The 20,122-nt window shown below is 47.6% G+C and overlaps 1 protein-coding gene across 4 annotated transcripts in view; it reads left to right on the forward strand.

The window, feature by feature from the left end:
- LOC112118986 (zinc finger protein 271-like) overlaps nucleotides 1-15,111 on the forward strand; it is a 54,483-nt gene extending 39,372 nt beyond the window's left edge. Inside the window, exons 1-4 of one of the 4 annotated variants that reach the window (XM_029913005.1) lie at nucleotides 2,051-2,259; nucleotides 3,752-3,832; nucleotides 11,009-11,154; nucleotides 11,450-15,111. In XM_029913005.1, the coding sequence (XP_029768865.1) occupies nucleotides 11,535-13,454 (1,920 nt within the window). In that variant the 5' untranslated portion in view covers nucleotides 2,051-2,259; nucleotides 3,752-3,832; nucleotides 11,009-11,154; nucleotides 11,450-11,534 and the 3' untranslated portion in view covers nucleotides 13,455-15,111. Of the gene's footprint in view, nucleotides 1-2,050; nucleotides 2,260-3,751; nucleotides 3,833-4,185; nucleotides 4,388-11,008; nucleotides 11,155-11,449 lie in introns of those variants that run through there. The other 3 variants (XM_029913007.1, XM_024217507.3, XM_029913006.1) reach the window with 3 other exon arrangements.
- The last annotated feature ends 5,011 nt before the right edge of the window (nucleotides 15,112-20,122 follow it).

Consider the following 20,122-nt stretch of genomic DNA (forward strand, 5'->3'; position numbering starts at 1 on the left):
GACAGGCTCAGAGAGGAGCCATGAGAATAATTAAAGGTTTAGAAAACATGCCTTATAGTGATAGACTCCAGGAGCTCAATCCATTTAGCTAAACAAAGAGAAGTCTAGGGGTGATTTGATAACTCTCTATATGTGCCTTCATGGGGAATAAATAATTAATAATATGCTGTTCAGTGTAGCAGGCAAAGGTATAACAAGATCCAGAGGCTGGAAGTTGAAGCTAGAGAGATTCAGATTGGAAACATGGTGTAAATTTTGCTCTTTATGTTAATTAAAATCACCATGTTGGCTGAGGGGAGGGATTGGCCCTGAATCTGCTTCCCTGATGTGGCGTTTTCCTCTCATTTCGAACTGCACTAGCTTCCCCTTGTTTTGGAGGGAAATTTCCATCCAGGGCAGGCGCAGAGTGGGTTTAAACTCTCCAGTGATAAACTTTCCACTGCATGTTTTGGGAACCAAGTTGTTTCCCCTGTTATGTCAGTGAAAATGTACATGTTTGCTGATTAATGTGACTTGCCTCATTTAATAAATATCAAAGCCAGGAGCATCCCCCAATTGAGGGAACGGTGTCTCCCAGTGGCTAATGGGCAGTTGACCAGACACTGACTGATATTTAGTTCACCCCCACAGCCCAACCCAGCTCTCCCCAGCCATGAGGGGACAATCACCTGCCTTTCCCCGCTCCCAACTATCCCAGGACCGTTTGACTCCATTCCCCACTTATGCTAATGTGGCATCACCCAGGGCTCCCAGGTGCCTGTGTCAATGGCAGGGCCAAGGTGTCTGGAGGAAGAGAACCATCATATTGATAAAAAATATCCCCTGAGATTTGATTCCCCTCTTAATTTTGGAAACTTCTGGTTTTGGAGGGAAAATATTCTCTGGAGCTGTGTATATGTGTATGGCAGTGGTAGGGGGACCAGATGGGGTGAAACCCCATCCCTGATGATCAACTTTCCCCTCACATATGAAAATCAATGCTTTCCCCCCTTATGTCAATAAAATCAGATTTTAGTTGTTCACTAACCTTCCCTACGTTGGCAGTGTAAGATGCAAGATATTCTCTATTTTCATAGCCTTGTTGGGAGTTTGTAAATGGTGGGATAGGCCATGAAAATGTTGTGACTTGGCAACTTTAAGAACATAAGAATGGCCGTAGTGGGTCAGACCAAAGGTCCATATAGCCCAGTATCCTGTCTTTCGACAGTGCCCAATGCCAGGTGCCCCAGAGGGAATGAACACAACAGGTAATCATCAAGTGATCCATCCCCTGTTGCCCATTCCCAGCTTCTGGCAAACAGAGGCTAGGGACACCATCCCTGCCCATCCTGGTTAATAGACATTGATGGACCTATCCTCCATGAACTTATCTAGTTCTTTTTTGAACCCTGTTATAGACTTGGCCTTCACAACACCCCCTGGCAACCAGTTCCACAAGTTGACTGTGCGTTGTGTGAAAAAATACTTCTTTTTGTTTTTTTTAAACCTGCTGCCTATTAACTTTAACTGGTTAAACTATTTTATAATGTATTCCTTTGTCTTTTAAAGGAATTCAACATCTCTGGGGGGCAGCCACAAGGCAGGATGGAAACACAAGTCCAGAGAGTGGATTACTTGTCACTAGGGTAATGATCCCAAACAGAATTTGGATAAGAGATCCCTCCTTTATTTATTAATTGCTACTTGAGCTGTTTGAGCCTTCAAGTCTCCCACATGCCTACTCTGATTTCCCACAAACCTGCCAGAAAGATATCTGGCTTGTGAGATTTCAGGTGAGTTGCTTTACTTTTGCAGAGTGCAGGGTTCTATACCTGGCTTACAATGGAAGGCTGTAGTTTCAACTATAGCTATGGAGAGACCAGCATTGCTCAAGAATATACATTTGTTGACCGGATTCCTTCCTGTGCTGCCTTTCTGTCTCTAGTGGGGAGGGGAGGGAAGGACGTTTTGATTAGCTGTGGCCACCAGAGGGCTCTGGTTATTGTTAAGGGAGGGAGGCTGCTGCCTCCATTGCTTTTTCTGTCCAGAGCCTGATGATCAGAGGCTGAACTTCCTGGGTCACAGGATGCTGTTGCATCCCTTCGTAATTGGGATAGCGGGCTGAGGCGCTGCTGCTCCCCAGCGGGGTCTATGAGGAGAGAGACCCGCACTGACCCCCCCGTCTGTGCCCAGCCGGGGGGACTTTCTGCGGCAGCTGGAACCAGCCCCTGGGACAGCCCCGGGCTCTGCCGACACCAGCCCCTGAGCCGGAGCCTGCAGGTGAGGGGAGAGACCCCGGGGAAAGGGCTGGGGCCGGGCAGGAAAGTGACTCTGCACCAACGGCCCCTCCTCGCCTCAGCTCTGCTCCCGGGCGGCGGGGGTCTGCGAGTCCCAGAGCTGCTGCCCTCCCTGACACCCCCCAGGCTCTGCCCCCCTGAGCGCCTGCAGGAGCCGAGCCAGCTCCGGGAGAGCGAACGCCCCGGGCCGGGCCAGGGACCGAGTCTCCCAGCCCGAGGGGAGGGGAGGGGGCGGGAGGGAGACAGGGATAGAGACTGGCAGGGGCAGCAGGAGCAATCAGTGGGGAGGGAGGTTCACGGCTCCCAGTCCTGCCCAGCCCCATTCCCTGCAGCGCCCCGGGGCAGACTGACTTTCCTGGGGCGGAGCAGGGAGAGGAAAAGCCAGTTCCTGCCTCTGCCTGGTCCCGGCGCTGCTGGGGGGATGCACTGCCCTGGGGACAGTGTCAGGGAGACTCCCATAGGTCTATCTGCCCTGCATTGTAAACCCAGGTCTGTGGGACCCGAGTCTGCAGACTTGGTGTTCCTAGGCCCACGCTTTTGCGTCCGGACTGTATGGTGTACTGGGTTTACGATTTCTGGACCTGAGCTTCACAACCTTGCTGACCCAAGTCAAAACTTCTGATTCTGTGGGCATAACCCAGCCTGTGCCAGGATTCCTAGCATCCTCCCTAGCTGTTGCTGCTTTAGGCCTCGGCGCACTGTGGGAAAACTTGACTGTCCATTCTGTGGCACTTGACCCGAAGTTGCCTCAGCCTGCCAACACATCCAGACGCTTGCTAAGTCGTATTCACACTGCCTGCAACCAGCGTTAGTGTAACCCACACACCACCTTCGTGTGGTGTTCTGTCCCCTCTAGTGTCACTGAGACCACTTAGAGATTAATGAGTTTGCCATAGCCTTAGCTAAGGGCCATGTGGCTTTTAGCTCATGCAGTAGAGGCTCATGCATTTAGCTCCAGAGGTCCCAGGTTTGATCTTGCTCGCCAAGGACTGGGGTTTGTCGGTGTTACACTAGCAGCATAGGTGAAGCACTGTTGGAAGTTCTGTGGTCTGTATTACACAGGAGGTCAGGCTAGATCAGGGGTCGGCAACCTTTCAGAAGTCGTGTGCCGAGTCTTCATTTATTCACTCTAATTTAAGGTTTCGCGTGCCAGTAATACATTTTAATGCTTTTAGAAGGTCTCTTTCTATAAGTCTATAATATATAACTAAACTATAGTTGTATGTAAAGTAAATAAGGTTTTAAAAATGTTTAGGAAGCTTCATTTAACATTAAATTAAAATGCAGAGCCCCCCAGACCGGTGGCCAGGACCCGGGCAGCGTGAGTGCCACTGAAAATCAGCTTTTGTGCCGCCTTCGGCACGCGTGCCATAGGTTGCCTACCCCTGGGCTAGATGATCACAGTGGTCCTTTCTGGCCTTGGGATGTAGGAATCTATTGAACTGGTCCAGCTTGCACTTTTACTCCTGTTTCAGGAAAGAGGTGGAGCATCCCTGAGATACTGTGGACGTTGCAGTGGTGTTTTCTGACTTTCTGAAGACACCTCTCGGAAGGAGGTACAGACATTCCAGACTCCAACTGGCAGAAGCTGCTCATGACTTGCTGTTGCCACAGATTCTCCATGTAGACCTGTGCTTCTGAAGCAGGGCCATAAGTACAAACTGGTGGGACCACGTTGTCTTGCGGACCTGGGAAGACCAGGAGTGGCTCCAGAACTTTCTCATGGAGAAGCAGAGGTTCCTGGAGCTGTGTGATCAGCATCAGCTTGCCACAATCCTCTCATAGAATATCAGGGTTGGAAGGGACCTCAGGAGGTCATCTAGTCCAATCCCCTGCTCAAAGCAGGACCAATCCCCAGACAGATTTTTACCCCAGTTCTCTAAATGGCCCCCTCAAAGATTGAACTCACAACCCTGGGTTTAGTAGGCCAATGCTCAAACCACTGAGCTATCCCTCCGCCCCCCCCCCAAGGTCGCTTCACCTATGCTCTCGGGTCAGGACACACACATGAAGGAGGTCATGCTGGTCCAGAAGCAGGTGGCTATAGCCATCGGGATGGAAGTGGACTACTCCTGACTGCTACAAGTCCATGGCTAACCAGTTTGGTGTGGGTAAGTCAAAGGTCAAGGTGTGTGAGGCCATCAATGGGACTTCCCCCACCCGTAGTTTGCCCTCTTCAAGAACCACCTGAATACATAAACCACTAAGGTTACTACTCCATCATTGTGCAGGCCCTCGTCGACCACACATGCCTATTGATAGACGCTAATGTTGGCTGCCCTGGCAAAGGGCGTGATGCTGGGTTTTCCGCAGATCAGGACTTTATCTACAGACAGGCTGGGACAGTATTCCCACCAAATAACATTGTTGTTAATGGAGTAACTGTTCCCACTGTTATTCTAGGGCAGGTGTTCTCAATCTTTTTCTTTCTGAGCCCCCTCCCAACTCCACAGCTCACCTGTGCCACAACAACTGTTTTTCTGCTTATCCAGTAGATTAAAAGTCAGGGCCAGCATTAGGGGGTAGCAAGCATGGCAAATGCCTGGGGCCCCACGCCACAGGGGGCCTCACAAAGCTAAATTGCTTGGGCTTTGGTTTCAGCCCCAGGCGGCAGGGCTCGGGCTTAGGCTTCAGCCACTGACAACAGGCCTTGGGCATCAGCTTTCTGCCCTGGGCCCCAGCGAATCTAATGCCAGCCTGCTCTTTGGTTTATTTTGGCAGACCCCATGAAACCTGCTTGCGGCCCCTCAGGGGCCCCGGGCCCCTGGTTGAGAACAACTGTTCTAGGGGACCCTGCGTACCCTCTTTTGCCATGGCTTATTAAAATGTGCCCTGATCTCAGAGGGCCTGACAAATGATTTAATTACACCTTCAGTTTACTACCTATGGGTTTACAATCCTTTTAGGTAGTCCACTTTCTGGAGGACATAACAGTTCTGGAGATTCCTGAATGGCAAAGGGATCTTCTATTCCAAGATGCCTGAAGCAAGTCATCTAAATACTTGCTAAAGAGCTTTTCAGGCTTATAGTGACTGACCAGCACATATATGATTGGAGGGGGCTAGTGACCTTCAAAGGAGGCCCTAGAAAGTATGCCCTGCTGCAAAATGTGACCACCCATCTGGAGTTCCTGTACTGAGAAAAGTTTGCATCATGAGGATTGGTTGAAAATTCATGGGGAAATCAATAGGATGTTGTGTTTGCCTGCAGATGTATTGCAGCCTCCCTGGACGCTCCCTGAAATAATGCAGTGACCAAGGACAGTTTTGGCTTACAACACTGGCCCTGATCATACTTCTGTAACAAAGGATTACAAAGCACTCCCTCCACGGAACATTTATGGACTCATAGTACGGGACCTGTGGATTACATACAACCTCCTGGTTTATTTCAGGCAGTTCATATGGCACCCGAGGACTACATACTCCCCTTCCCCCCCCCCCCCCCCCCCCGCCCTCCCGTAACAGTCTTGAGTAATCGGTCAGGTGGCTCAGGATGGTCTGGTATGGCCAAGTCTCACGGTGCAGCATACTGTCGGGGAGGACAATGTAAGATTCTTAATTTTAACACCCCAACAAAACAATGTGCGCATGTCTAGTACAAATTTCACCATAGCTGCATGTTTAACTTTTCTTTTCCCTTATCGGTAGCCTTTTTGAATTTCACATGGTGGTAGGGGTGGGGGTAGGGCTGATGCCAAGGTACTGGTGTGCATTCTGCCAGCTTGTAGTAATAATTTAATTCGGTTGTAAGCTGGAAATCCATCCCATCTGTGTTTTAATAACAACAAATGTGGAGGCAGAAACTTAACGGGTTCTGGTGCTACTTCTACCTCTTCCACCCGTTCCGCTGCAGGCATGCTGAAACAGCTCCTCTGAGTATGGACCCAGGATGTGTTGCAGCTTTTCCAGCAGCAAAGCATCCCCAGGGACCTGCGTGAGCATCAGAGACACTTCCTGAGCTTGATCCAGAGGCTCCTGGCTCTCCTGGGGTGCTGCCTGTGACTCAGGAGATTGTCATGCACTGCTGTGGACTCAGGGCTTGCTGCAGTTCCCAGCACTAGGTTGAATTCCTTGTCTAAGAGGCAGGTAGACAGAAATGTGGTTGTCATCCCTGACTCCTAGAAGTCGGTCTTGAGCCACCGGATTCATTCTCTGCATTGAGCAATGGTCCGGTCAATCTCCAACATTGCCAGCTTCTCTGATATGTCCTGGTACACAAGATCATATCTGGTACTCTTGCTGAAGTCAAGCATCTCACTTGCCTCACACCAGAGCATAACCAGAATCTGGCTTTGTTCCTGTGACCAGCTAGCAATGCGCTTGGTGGAGACATGGCCTAGGATATCTTCTTACTGGTCGTAGCTAATGCAGGAGATGGTAATCTGTGCTTATAGTTCAGGAGTCAGAATAAAAGGGAAGGGTTAAATGCTGAGCAGCTGGATGTGAACCAAGTGGGGTTGCTTCTGGTTCCTGGGAGTCAAGTGGGTAGTGTTGGGTTAGAAGGGCTGAGAAATACTGGCCCATGAGATTTCAGGAAAGCGTTGGCAGACTTTCCAGACATGAGTCTGGTGACCTGGGCTTGACCTATGTCCAGACTGCAAAATGATAGCGCTTGAGTCCCAGTGGGACTTGGGCTCAGACCCAACATCTCTGGTGGGTCTTAGGACTCAGGTCCTGACGGCTTTCTGAGGACTCAGAAAGATTTGTGTGTGGACGGTAGGAGGGGTTTGGGCTCAAACCTGTGCCTGAATCTGGGTTTACAATGCCGCGTAGCTATACCCAAAGCAGCTCCTTAGATTCCATTCTTTTCTGGCATTTGGTTCAGAGACTCTATTACTGGGGAGTGCTTAAAAATGTTTTCGTGCATTTCATATTGGTGGGAGCAGCGGGATCTGCTCTATAATAAAGTGAACAAGCATTTTCCCAGTGTAGCAAAGTCTAGAGCATCTGTCTTCAAGAAAAGAGCATGGAGGGAATCGGGGTGTGAAAAGGCCTAAAGCCCCTTCAGAAACCTCCTCGGTCACCCTTCTCAACCCAACAGGCTGCAGAATAACACCCTTGTTTCACCCCAGATGGTCCCATCATCCCAGGGGACGGGAAAGGGAAATGTCTTCAGGGGAGCCAGCTCAGGCAGGGATTGTCAGGTAGCTGTTGGGGGGTGGGGAAGTGTTCATGGGGGGGCGGGATAGTAATAAAGACTTGTTGTGAATTGCTTAAAATGAGGCCTTTTCTTTTTAGGAACAAACTGTTTGGGAGGGTGGTGGGAATTCCCCGATCTCTGCATTCAGAAACTAGAGCCCTGAAGTGCCCATAGATGGATAGGCAGGGGCTTCTGGGAATAGTTTCTGATCCCAGAGAGGCAAAAATCCAGAGCCTAAAAATACAGCAATGAGCGTATCAGAAACAGCTGGATAGAATAACTGTCCAAGTAACTCCAGGGAAGTTCTCACAAACTCCTAGTCCTGCCCAAGCCCAAGCCCAGACACGGCCTCCCAGCTCCCAAGATAGACCAGACCAGAGAAACAGAAGTACCAAGACCTGAGGACGCAGCTGGATTCATTTGTCATTGCAAAGAGCATTGTAAAGGCACAGGCACTGTCTCATGATTCAGCTTTTCTGCTGACAGCAATTTGTGTATTATTGTTTTGGTTAATGGGCACAGAAAATTTGCCTTTGAGACAAATTAAATTAATGCCTCTTAAAGCCAGTGCCAGCAGCACCCAACGAGTGCCCATCCTCCATAAATGCCAGCCCCTTCCTCCTCAAAACCAGGTCAAAACCTCAACCCTGCAGAATCCTCTGAACAGACGTGGGCTATTTTGGACCCAGGTGGGATGAGGAGTAGATTCCAAAGTATGAGGGAGAACCAGCTGCCGTTCTCTGTGGTATGGAAGGATATGTGTCCAAAGGACAGATTCTGGGATGGAGGGTTCCCAGTGCATCTTTTTCTGTCACTGGCATAAGAGAAGGACTGTTTCTATTTATGGAATGCACAAAATTTGGCTGCAAAGTCTGTTCTTCCCAAATCCCCAAATTGCTGCTTATTGCTGATTGGACTGTCATCTTCTGGATATTTGGTGACGTCATTTCCCTTGCTGTAGGTCTGGGCAGTGATTGAGTCATGTCCTGCAGTGTCCGGAGATGCCAGAATCCCCTACAGGGGGTGCAACATGTCTCTCACTAGGAAACTTCCCCAAAGGGCCTCTATTATTGCTGAGGGGTAATGATGCAGTAGCTTCGTGACGCCGTGAAAAGTGTACTTTGTGTGCCGGTGCCTGCAGGTTCTGATCTGACAAAGAGGTGAATTTTCTCTGGAGAGGAAATGTGATCTAGGAAACTAGCCTGGCACTCTTGAGATTCAATGTCAATTTCCTACTCTGCTCCAGCTTCTATCTGTGATGCTGGGCAAAGTGCTTCCCAGGCCCCAGTTTGCCACCTGTAAAATGAGAATTTTTTTTATTTGCCTAGGAGTTGCTGTTGTGGAGCAGGACCCCACTGTGCTAGGCACTGTACAAACTGAACCAAAAGACAATTTCTGTCCCAAGGAGTTTGCAATCTAAGTAATAATAATAGCTCTTCCCTATCTCACATGGGTGCTTTGAGGGTAAATAGATTATAGATTATGAGGTGCTGAAATACTAGGGTGATGGTGGTCAGATAAGTGATGGAAATATCTAGAAAATAGCGATGAATATCAGATTGTCTACTCTTTGCAGTTGTTTTTCCTCTTTGTGATATGCCTGCAAACAGATAGCAGGATTCTCAGCTGTATTCAGAAGGATTACAGATTTCCTTCTTTATTCTTGGTTGGCAGGTCATTCAGATTGTGACTCTTACAACTGCATGTACCCTATACTCCAGGTTGTTGGTTTTTTTTTGCTGGTCCCCGCTTTGAAAGTATTTCAGGCTGTGACAACACGCCCCAACCCCCAGAAAAAAGTGATGGCAAATTACTGTACATACTCATAGGAGCACTAAGCGAAGCATGTAATCATTATCTCTGCAGTCAAAAGCACTGAAACCTTTCAAAAAGTGTAAAGCAACTGTATGGTAGTGCCACCCTCACTTCTGCACTGCTTCAGAGCTGGGTAGCTGGAGAGCGGCGGCTGCTATATTCCCCCCTCCCGCTCCACTTCTTCTTTCCTCCATCCTCTATTTGGGAACTTGAAATATGGTAACCCTAGCAAAGGATCTAAAGCAGAGGTTCCCAAAGTGGGCGATACCGCCCCCTGGGGGGCACTGGAACGATCCAGGGGGGCAGTAGTAGCCTCGGGTGCAATTGGGGGGCGTTGAATAAAAATAAGGGGGCGGTGGAAGCATAAAGAAAGAAGAGAATATAAGAAAATTTTGAAAAACCGTTCGTACATGTTTCATCTGTTGTGTAACATAGAGTTAAAGTTGTAGTGATTACTTTATTTTCCAAATAAATTCACAAATTATAACCGATCAGGTGTCAAGTCCGCCAACAGCTCTTAACAAGCAAGTGTTGGCAGGCGAGCGTGTCGCGCATTGTCGGGAAGTCCAGCATGCATCGGCAGGAATACGTGCGTGTAATGACTTGTTTACAATACGATACTATAAATAGGCGACATGTATGAAATCTAATTTAGATTGTTCCTGAATTGTGTAAAAAGCAGTTAACAATAGTGCAATAAGTATTTAAAATTTTTTATTCATATTCGATACCTTCGATCTTTACGGATTACGGATCACATACAAAGCAAATTGTATTATTGTTGTTTCAATAAAACAGCAATTTACACGTGAGTATTTTTATACATTTTCTTACATATCTACCGTACGTTTCTGTGTCTCTAGTGCTTAATAATAATAAAATTGTAGCAGGCTTGTGTCGGTACAGTACTATTTGAAGTGTACAGTCAATATATTTGTCATATTTTTTATTACAATATTAACGAAAACAGGAGAATGAAATCGTAAAAAAACTGTTAACTATTAACATTTATTTATATCTATCGAATCATCTGTGTTAATTGGTAAATAAGGCGTGTGTTAATAAGAAACAATTATTTAAATAAGGGCAAACTAAATTAAAACTATTAACTGATTTTTAATTGCATATTGATTATTTTTTAAATTAATTATTTCTTGATAAATTTAGTTTGATATTTGACAATTTAATATCAAATACATATATCTAATGCTGAGCAAAGAACAAAACCCAGTTTATTAGTTTCATTAGTATTTTAGTTTGGTTGTCTTTTGCCGTCTTATGCAAAAACCACTGTTTACCTGATGTCGTGGGCGATATTCTAATAACACATCTTTCTTTACTATATTGTAGGATGTAGGTAGAAATATAGATACATAAAAGAACGCAAATTTGTCACTGCATCTTTCTGTTTGTTCGCTTAAAGAAGGTAGATTTCCAGGGGGGCGCTGAGTAATTTTTTTTTCTGAAAAGGGGGGCGCTGAGTAATTTTTTTTCTGAAAAGGGGGCGGTAGGCCAAATAAGTTTGGGAATCTCTGATCTAAAGGTTATCACAATATTTTTTGTGATCTCACGACTCCCCTACGATAGCTTTGTGATCCCCTTTTGGGTTGGGACACGCTGCTATACTCCTTTTGTAACTCAGTTGTGCAGCTAATGTGAGATGCCCCATTCTCAAAGTAAGAAACTGGGTGTAAAATCCTGGAACATTCTTTGTTGGAAAGACACAAAGAATGTGTAACAGACCCTGATCTCACATATTTTCCTTCCCTCTGCAGGATTTCTGATTCACCATCTGTGATCTCCTGGATGGAACGAGGCAATGAGCTGTGGGTCCCAGATCTCCAAGGATTTGAGGGACAGGAGATCCCAGGAGGCACGTGCACCAGTGGGGAACTCATCCAAGCAACTCAGAAGCCCTCAGGTACGTGAATTAAAAAGCTAGGATTCCTGCCAAAGCCCCGGAATTCCCCCAGTTCTGCCTGATATCACCCCAGCTCTCCAGCAAGTATTGTATCCTCCTGGCAGACACCGTTCATGGCTTCCTACTCACCCTTGTCAGTAAGCTCCCTCCCTTCCCCCTTCCTTTCTCTGGGGGTTCAGATAGGCTGAATTGGCAGGATTGGCGCCTCTTCTCTCTCCTCTGGGTGAGTTGGAAGGTTTGGGGGGGATTTGACTCCTGTTTTTCATCCCTCATGATTATTTCACTCCCTTTGCAGTTTCCGTTCCTGAGACTCTTGTTCTCCCTGTCAGAGGCAAGGACTCGTGTCCAGATTCTCTCCATTTATTGCAGCTGCAGAGGGGATGGTGAATGAGGATGTGGAGGACAGTCCCCAGCAGAACGTCCCTAAGGAGCTGGGGCTGCAGGGGCCTGGCCAGGGAGAAGGTTGTGGGACTGACAGCAGCTCAGAAAGGCAGCAGAGAAATTGCTCAGGAAAGAAAAAGGTTCAGTCCCTTTCATGTGACAAAGGGTTCAAGGGTGAGAATGTCCCCCAGAGCTACCCAACTGGAGAGAATATATGCTTATATACAGAGTGTGGGGAAGGCTGTGGTCTGCACTCAGGCCTGGGACAACGTCAGACAGCCCAGCGGGGAGACAAACCTCATAAATGTGCCGAGTGTGGGAAACGCTTTTGTGGGAGCTCGAACCTGATTACGCATCAGAGAATCCACACGGGAGAAAAACCCTATCACTGCCCCAACTGCGGGAAAAGCTTCAGCGTGAAATCAAACCTCACGACCCATCAGAGAATCCACACGGGAGAGAAACCCTATAAGTGCCCTCACTGTGATAAAAAGTTCAGCCAGAGCTCAGACCTCACTAAACACCAGCGAATCCACACGGGGGAGAGACCCTACGGATGTGATGCATGCGGGAAAAGCTTCAGTCGGAGCTCGCGGCTCCTGACACACCAGAGAGTCCACACGGGAGTGAAACCTTATAAATGCCCTGAGTGTGGAAAAAGCTTCCGCGTGAGCTCCCATCTCACTAAGCATCGACGGACCCACACGGGAGAGAGGCCTTATCCGTGCTCGGAATGCGGGAAGAGCTTCAGCCAGAGCTCAGACCTCACTGCCCACCAGAGGACCCACACGGGGCAGAGACCCTACGGATGCCCTGACTGCGGGAAAAGCTTCCGCCAGAGCTCACACCTCGTTAGACACCAGAGAACCCACATGGGCGAGAGGCCCTTCAGATGCACTGAGTGCGGGAAAAGCTTCAGCGTGAGCTCAGAGCTCCTCGCCCACCAGAGAACTCACACGGGCGAGAGGCCCTTCACCTGCCCCAACTGTGGGGAGAGCTTCGGCCGGAGCTCCACGCTGGTCCTACACCAGAGAATCCACAGCCAGGAAAAGCCTTACAAATGCCCTGACTGCGGTAAAGGCTTTGGCCGTAGGTCACTCCTCATCCTGCACCAGAGGATCCACCTGGGGGACAGACCCTACAGCTGTGGGGACTGCGGGGAGAGCTTTATTGATGGCTCCAACTTTGTGAAACACCAGAGAGCCCATGTGGGAGAGAAGCCCTACAAATGTCCCGAGTGCAGAAAAGGCTTTGTGCGCAGCTCGGATCTCATTAAACACCAGAGGATCCACGCTGGGCACAAGCCGTTCACATGCACTGAGTGCGGGAAGAGTTTCAGCGAGAGCTCCAACCTGCACAGGCACCGGAGGGCCCACACGGGGGACCGGCCCTACAAGTGCTCCAACTGTGGGAAGACCTTCGGCCAGAGCTCTGACCTCATCAAACACCAACGCACGCACATGGGTGACCGGCCCTACAAATGCACCGACTGCGGGAAAAGCTTCAGGCAGAGCTCAGACCTGGGCAAACACCAGAGGATCCACAATGGAGAGAAGCCCTACAAATGCCCGGACTGTGGGAAAAGCTTTAGCGTGAGCTCGAGCCTTGCCTCACACCAGAGAATCCACGCCGCAGCGAAGCCCTATGAGTGCCCTGAGTGTGGGCAAAGCTTCAGTGTGAGATCCACCCTGTCTACGCACCAGAGGATCCACAGCGGAGAGAAGCCCTTCAAGTGCTCCGATTGTGGGAAAGGCTTCGGCCGCAGCTCCAACCTGGTCAGGCACCAGCGGATCCACACCGGAGACAGACCGTATCGGTGCTGGGACTGTGGGAAAAGCTTCACTCAGAGCTCAACCCTTAATAGACACCGGAGAGTCCACATGGGAGAGCGGCCTCTCCTGCCTGCTGCATCAGAGTGATGGACAAAGCCAATGATATCTTGGCCAGCTGGCCAGAGGGTTATTGGTACTCAGTGCCTGGCCATACACCCCTCATGGCTGTGCTCCTGGGCTGGTGTGACTACGAATGATGATATTATTATCCATATAAATGTCTAGCCTTTTCCTGAATCCTAGTACACATTCCTCACCTCAGTACTTTCTTGGGTCTTTTCCTGGAGGCCTGAGTTCCCTCATGCCAGCTGAGGCCTTGTCTACACAGGAAAGTTAAGGTGTAAATTTAAACTGATCTAGTTATCCCTGTTTAACCCCCCCAGCCCCACGTGGAAGCTTTTATTCCGATATAAGAGTGGCCTTTTTCCAGTTTAGTTGACAACATTTAGCCACAGGAATTAAGCAAACTGAATACAGCACTCTTATGCTGGTATAACTGGTAAAACTTTCCCCACACAGAGAAGTCCTGGGGCTCTCTGGTTTCTGGAACTTTGTGGAGTAAGTCCCTCCTCCCCCCTTTGTGTTCAAACAGTGGAAATGCATGGATGTCTTCTCAGTGATCTCACAGGCTTCTTCAGGTCAGTTCAAAACTTAACCCCTTCCTTTCTGCTTTCTCAAACATCAGCATTAGCTAGCCAGTGGTGGAAATGTCTCAGACTTGGCTGAGTTCATCACTGTACAGCAGCATCAGCCACTTTCGGTGGTGGAAACAGTGCTGGGGACGGTTCAGTGGTCCACGTTTGTTGGGGGGGGGCGGGAGGAAGTTGATAGAAAGTGAGCTGAAAGGGGCTGTTCAGATAAAATACCCACAACAAACACTGAAAAAGGATCTAGATTCTACTCTCAGTGATGCTAGGGTGAATACTGAGTGGCCCCACCAGACTCAGTGGAGTCACTCTGGATCAACCCTGGTGTAGGATAGAGTGGAATCTGGCCAGATGGGGTACATCTACAAAGTGGGAAAAATAAAACCCATGGCGGTGAGTTTACGAGCCCAGGTCTATAGACTCAGGCTTGCAGGGCTCACACTAGGAAGCTAAAAATAGCTGTGTCGATGTTCTGGCTTGGGCTGGAGCTTGAGCTCTGAAACCCAGCCTGAGCTGGAAAGTCCACATGGTAGTATGAGCCCCGCAAGCCCCAGTCTGTAGACCCAGGCTCTGAGACTCACTGGGATATTTTTGCTGTGTAGACATACCCATGGCGTTTAATGGTTTATTATCTCCTCTTACTCTCTGCCAAGAACTGTGTTGTTACAGTGGGAGGATGTGTACTCCACAAATGTGTGTTTCCCCACTGGTTCCTATAAGGCTTCCTGTATTAGTGGTGTTGCTTTCTGGGCAGATTCAGTGAGCCAGGAAATACAGCAGCATTTTACCAGAGGAATGTTTTTTTTTAGTGGAAATTAAAATATATTTCTGTGCAGAATGTCTTGCCCCAAATCAAGCCGGCAGTCTGGGGGACATCAGCAAGCCGCTGGAGATGCATTTGCCATAATCCCCAATATCAGTTATTTCACCTCAGTGCTGCTTTGACACTTGTCGTTTTGTTAAACGTCCTTTTTCTTTGAGTGCATTTGTCAGAGTCCTGGTGTGGATGCTGGTTTTGCTCACTGTTCATGGAGGCATGGTCCTCAGCTGCTACGTATCAACATAGAGCTATGCTGATTTATACCAGCTGAGGTTCTGGCCCAAAGAGAGTAATGTTGTTACTCTGGGATGTTTTAAAGAAGCTTAAAAAAATATAAAAATGTTCTATGAGGTCACATCCAAGGTACCAATGCAGCATTGTTCTCTACTGTATATTTATAAAACATCAATGCAAGAGATGTCCTCTGTGTGTCATGGATCCACAAGGTCTGGTTTATGTCCCAGCCTGTAACCCTGGGGAGTGACCTCGATAGACTGCCAGGTCCCAAGGAGCCACACAATTCCACAGGGTGCGGCCCATGGCCTCCAAGACTGGGCTGGTGGCACCAGCGATCCCGGTCTCTCTCCATGGCTCCCTGTAGCAAGTCCAGCAGAGCCAGTCTCCTGTGAGAGGCTTATCCTGTACTCCTCCAGAGCGCAATGTTTCCTGTAAAGTATTTGCAGCGACACCAGGAAGCCTTTTCAAAACAAGGTAACAATTTATTAGTCAGCTGGCTCACAGAATCTGAAAGTCCTTAGGTTAGCATAGAAAGGAAAAGAGGTGAAGACAGAATTCGGTCTGGCCTACGTCAGGGGCATCCTAGCTCTTAACACAGCCACCTGGCACTTTTCCCCTCCAAAGCTTGTCTCTTTCACCAACAGAAGTTGGTCTCTCTACTACCTCTCCTCTTTCTTCTCCAGCTGGGAGACCACCTCTCTGCAGGGAAGCCAAGCAGTGTGGGAAATTTCCTTCCTCTTGGCTGTTGGTTGCTAGGTGTTACTGTCCCTGCCACTGGGGTTTCCATAGTCTCTTCCGATCCACCATTCACATGTGTAGACTTTATTTAGTTTGTTAATGATTCTGGTTTCCAGCCAGCCTGCTGAGTTAACAGCTCATCCCTTTGCTTTACACTCAGGGCTTGTTTACATTTAAAACGCTGCCCTGTGGCTTGCACCACTGTAGTGCTTCAGTGAAGACACTACCTATGCTGACGACAGGGCTTCTCCCATCAGTGTAGGTATGCTTCCTCCCTGAGAGGCAGTAGCTAGGTGGATGGGAGAATTCTGTTGACCTAGCACTGTTTACACACTGGGGGTTGGGTCGGTTTAACTCTGTCGTTCACAGGTGTAGATTTTCACACACTCCACGGCTACCCCTCTGATACTTAGTAATGTAGTTATACCATGGCAATGCAAAGCCCAGAGGGAAACCGAGGCACACACAGGCATCATAAAAATACTACCAAAGCCCCCACATTCATCATATTACAGAAGTCATGTACAGAAGAGCATGCCCTTTCCCTAACCCCACAGTAAACCCTACTTAGAGAATGTACTACAGATGGCATGTAAGAGCACAGAGTAAGAGTAAAAAATTGCTGGCCTATATAGACTGCCAAAATTCACACCTCACTGAGCTTCATAGTTAGTTGTCCTGTTCCCTGAATTACATCGAAGGAAGGCTGCACAGTTGGGTGAAAGGAAAACATACAGTGGATGGATTCTATTAAAATGAGTGAACTACACCCCAAAGGGAGCAGAGAAGTTGCATAAAAAACCAAAGGCCAACATTTTCAGACTTAGACTCAGCGTTTGTAAAGCCATTCAGGTGCTTAAACTTAAGAGTGGGTTTGCTTTTTACCCTTTTGCTGAATAGATTTTGGGAGGAACTTTATTTTCCAGCCCAGAGGCTTGCCTCCCCTGGCTCCATGCAGCCTAGTTGAGCTGTGTGCCTGGATACGGTCCTTAATTTCACCCCCTTTTTTTACTTGCATGCCTGACTGCTCTTTCCCCTCTGAGACTGTGTTCTCTCTTCCAGGCTCGTTCTACTTTTTAAAGCTTTGTTTAACTTATTTTGCAACTTTCTACCAACTTCCTCTCCTCTCCCCTCCTCCACCTACCCTTTCAAACCAGAGCGTAGGAATCCCTTATCCAAGGCTAGGTCTCTAACAGGGGCCTTTTATCTTCTGTGGGGATTTTTAGCAAATGACCTTGTCCTGTCCATGGACAGCTCGTTCTTGTCATAAGGGGCTCCCTTTGACTCCCTACAAAGTCCCAGGATAAAGTAATTTGAGCCAATTTGGCTAAAATTAAAGTTAAAAATTAAAAATAAAGGGTTAAGGAACCATTTATTCACCTGTTCTGTGCACATACTCCTACCTACAGCATCCTGCCACCCAAGCCATGTGTTAATCACGCAACAGGAAGTAGGAGACAGGCTGGTGGCAGGTTTGGATGGTACTTGAAAATGGCCAAATGAAAATAAAGAACTTGAAAACAAAATTGTTTCAACTTGACAGAAACATTTTGGTTGACTCAAAACTAAATGAAAAACCAAACCAAAGATTTCTAGTCAATCAAAATGTTTTGGAAGATTTGAAACAAAATGTGTTTGAGTTTCTCACTTTGATGAAAACCGAAAAATCCATTATGCACTCACCTCTGCTCTCTGCTACTGCTTAATTCTATTACTAAATGAAATACTGATAGGAAGGGGAAAGTGGTAACAGGAGGATCTGAAGTTTATACCTTTTTGGATAAAATCTGACAGAGCTTTTCTCACCAGCTGAACCTACTTTTATAGACTACCATGAAGTCATGGGAATGTTGAGAGAGATTATCATTTCAACGAAATAATTTTTGAAGCACAAATACCTGAAAGAAGGATTCCCCACAGCCTGTGGCTAGAGCCTTCAATAAAAAATTAAATTCACTAAAATTAGCAAAGATTTTGAGGGTGCCAATCCCTAAAAGACCTACATGGATAATTTCAGGAGGTTTCACATGACTCACAAGGAAGAGGGTTCTATACAAAAGTTCTTACAAATATACACAGTCCAAGTTTTTTTAAAAACCTGCCATGTCTGATGGAGCAAACATGTCTCTGTCCTTGAGCAGATCTAATCATCACTGTGGAATTTGAGGGGAGCCCAAAGGGGAGCAGTAATGAGGTTAGATTTTAAAATGAAGATTTGATGGCCTATTCCTACCCACCCTCACTTTTCACCTCTCCCTGTGATGTCCTTAACTGCCCTGTGATAGCCTAGTCTACACTACAAAGTTAGGTCGACATAACTCCATCTCCCTCCCTCCATTTCATTATGATTCACCCCTTCCCTTTGTTGCAATGTCACCTCCAGAGAGACAAAGGGGAACCCAAAACTGACCATTTCATGGTTCCCCTGAAACTGCTCTTTCCTGGGCATTAAAAACAGGGGAGCAGATTCCCAAGGGCTGTGAGGCCTCTGACTCCCAGGGCCGAGCATCACTTTCCTGCCCTTCCCCAGCATTTTCTCTTTCAATCACACGGAGGCTCTGCCTCAGGAGCTGATGTCAGCTAAGCCTGGAGCTGCGTTTGCAGGCTAGTTCCAGCCACCAGAGAAACTCAGGCTGGCACAGAGGCAGGTTTAATGAAGGTCTGTCCATGGCCCAGATCCCACTTGGGAAGCAGCAGGTCCAAATTCTGGATATTGTTGCTATTACTGTCTGCACGTGACCAGGGCCGGCTCCAGGGTTTTTGCTGCCCCAAGCAGCAAAAAACAAACAAACTGCGATCGCGATCTGCGGCACCTCTACCACCGCTGCTTCAGTCTTCGGCGGCAATTCGGCGGCAGGTCCTTCACTCCGAGAGGGAGTGAGGGACCCGCCGCCGAATTGCCGCCAAAGAGCTGGACATGCCGCCCCTCTCCGTTGGCCGCCCCAAGCACCTGCTTGCTGGGCTGGTGCCTGGAGCCGGCCCTGCATGTGACCCAGGAAGCTCAGCCGGTGATACGGGAGTGGAGGGAACAAGACACCCCCCTTCCCAATAGCAATTACCAGAGCCACTAGTGCTTGGAGCTAATTAACCTCACCCCCCACCCCTCCCCAACCTCACTGTATTCAGATAGAGTTGTGTGATGGCCAAACTGAAAAAAATTGTTCGTTGCAGACTGAAAGTGACTTTTCCCTCACCAAAAAAAAACAAACAAAAACACTTTGAAATAAAATGTGGATTCAAATCATTGACATTGCTGAAATTTTTGTTTTGTTTTCAGCCAAACTATTTCCAAAATCAACTTGAATTCTTAAGTAGTTTCAATACCCCCCAAAACACATTTTTGGTCAATTTACTATTCACTGCAAAAAATAAAAAAATCACTCAGCTCCAACCAACTACCCATAAAGCAAAGAAATCCACTTTTGAAAAATTGTTTGTGCATCAGACATAAACAGATACAAGCATCTCCTAAACCTGAGGTGTGACCAACTTCCAGATGAAATTTCTGTGGGGCAGCAGAAGAAAGAGAGACTTCAGCTTGGAATCACTAAAGGCCAAATCCTGAGAGCAAGGGACCTTTGCTGAGAAGGGAACTCAAAATTTACATCGCCAGTAGGCCACTTCAGTCTTGAGTGGTATCCCCCCTTCCCCATGCCTAATAGTTTGTAAATTGCATATCAGGGCAGGGGACATGCTCTGGCAATGAGATCTGGGGAACAGTCTCCACAGTGGAAAGAGTGGGAAGCTATTTGGATTTTAGCACAGTCAGTTGAAGGTTTTGGAACTAATGTGTAGGCACAAGCGACCTGATTTTTTGGAGAGGGTGTGGGATGGGTGGTATTTCAAGTTGCAGTTCCCCAACCCAGCAACACTAGTACAAGCCAGTTGCCCCACCCTCATACACAATATCCACAGGGGTTGATAAGCACATTTTAAATGTTTATTTGCAGTCATAAGGGCTGGACATCTTTTTCTTTAAAAAACCTGAAGATTATTTATTTGTATCACCATAATGCATAGGAGCAGCCCTACATTTAGGTTCTGGAACATGATTCTGCAGCAAGGGGTGAGAGATGAATTCGGCTGTTAACGCCACAGCCACAAAATTGCAGACAACCTCTAGAAAATACCCACTTTGCTGAGAGAAACAAACAGGATGGGAACAAATGGACATTTTCCATTTCTAACTTTGCTTATTCTATTATACTCCAATTCAAATTAAGTAAACTGGGAATTTATAATTCAGTAACTGCAATTTCAATGTGGATACCTTATCAGTACTGCTAACTCATACAAGGTGCAGATTAACTCCT

Source organism: Terrapene carolina, unplaced genomic scaffold (genome assembly GCF_002925995.2).
Source record: "Terrapene carolina triunguis isolate 2854851 unplaced genomic scaffold, T_m_triunguis-2.0 Scaffold421, whole genome shotgun sequence".
Taxonomy (NCBI): domain Eukaryota; kingdom Metazoa; phylum Chordata; order Testudines; family Emydidae; genus Terrapene; species Terrapene triunguis.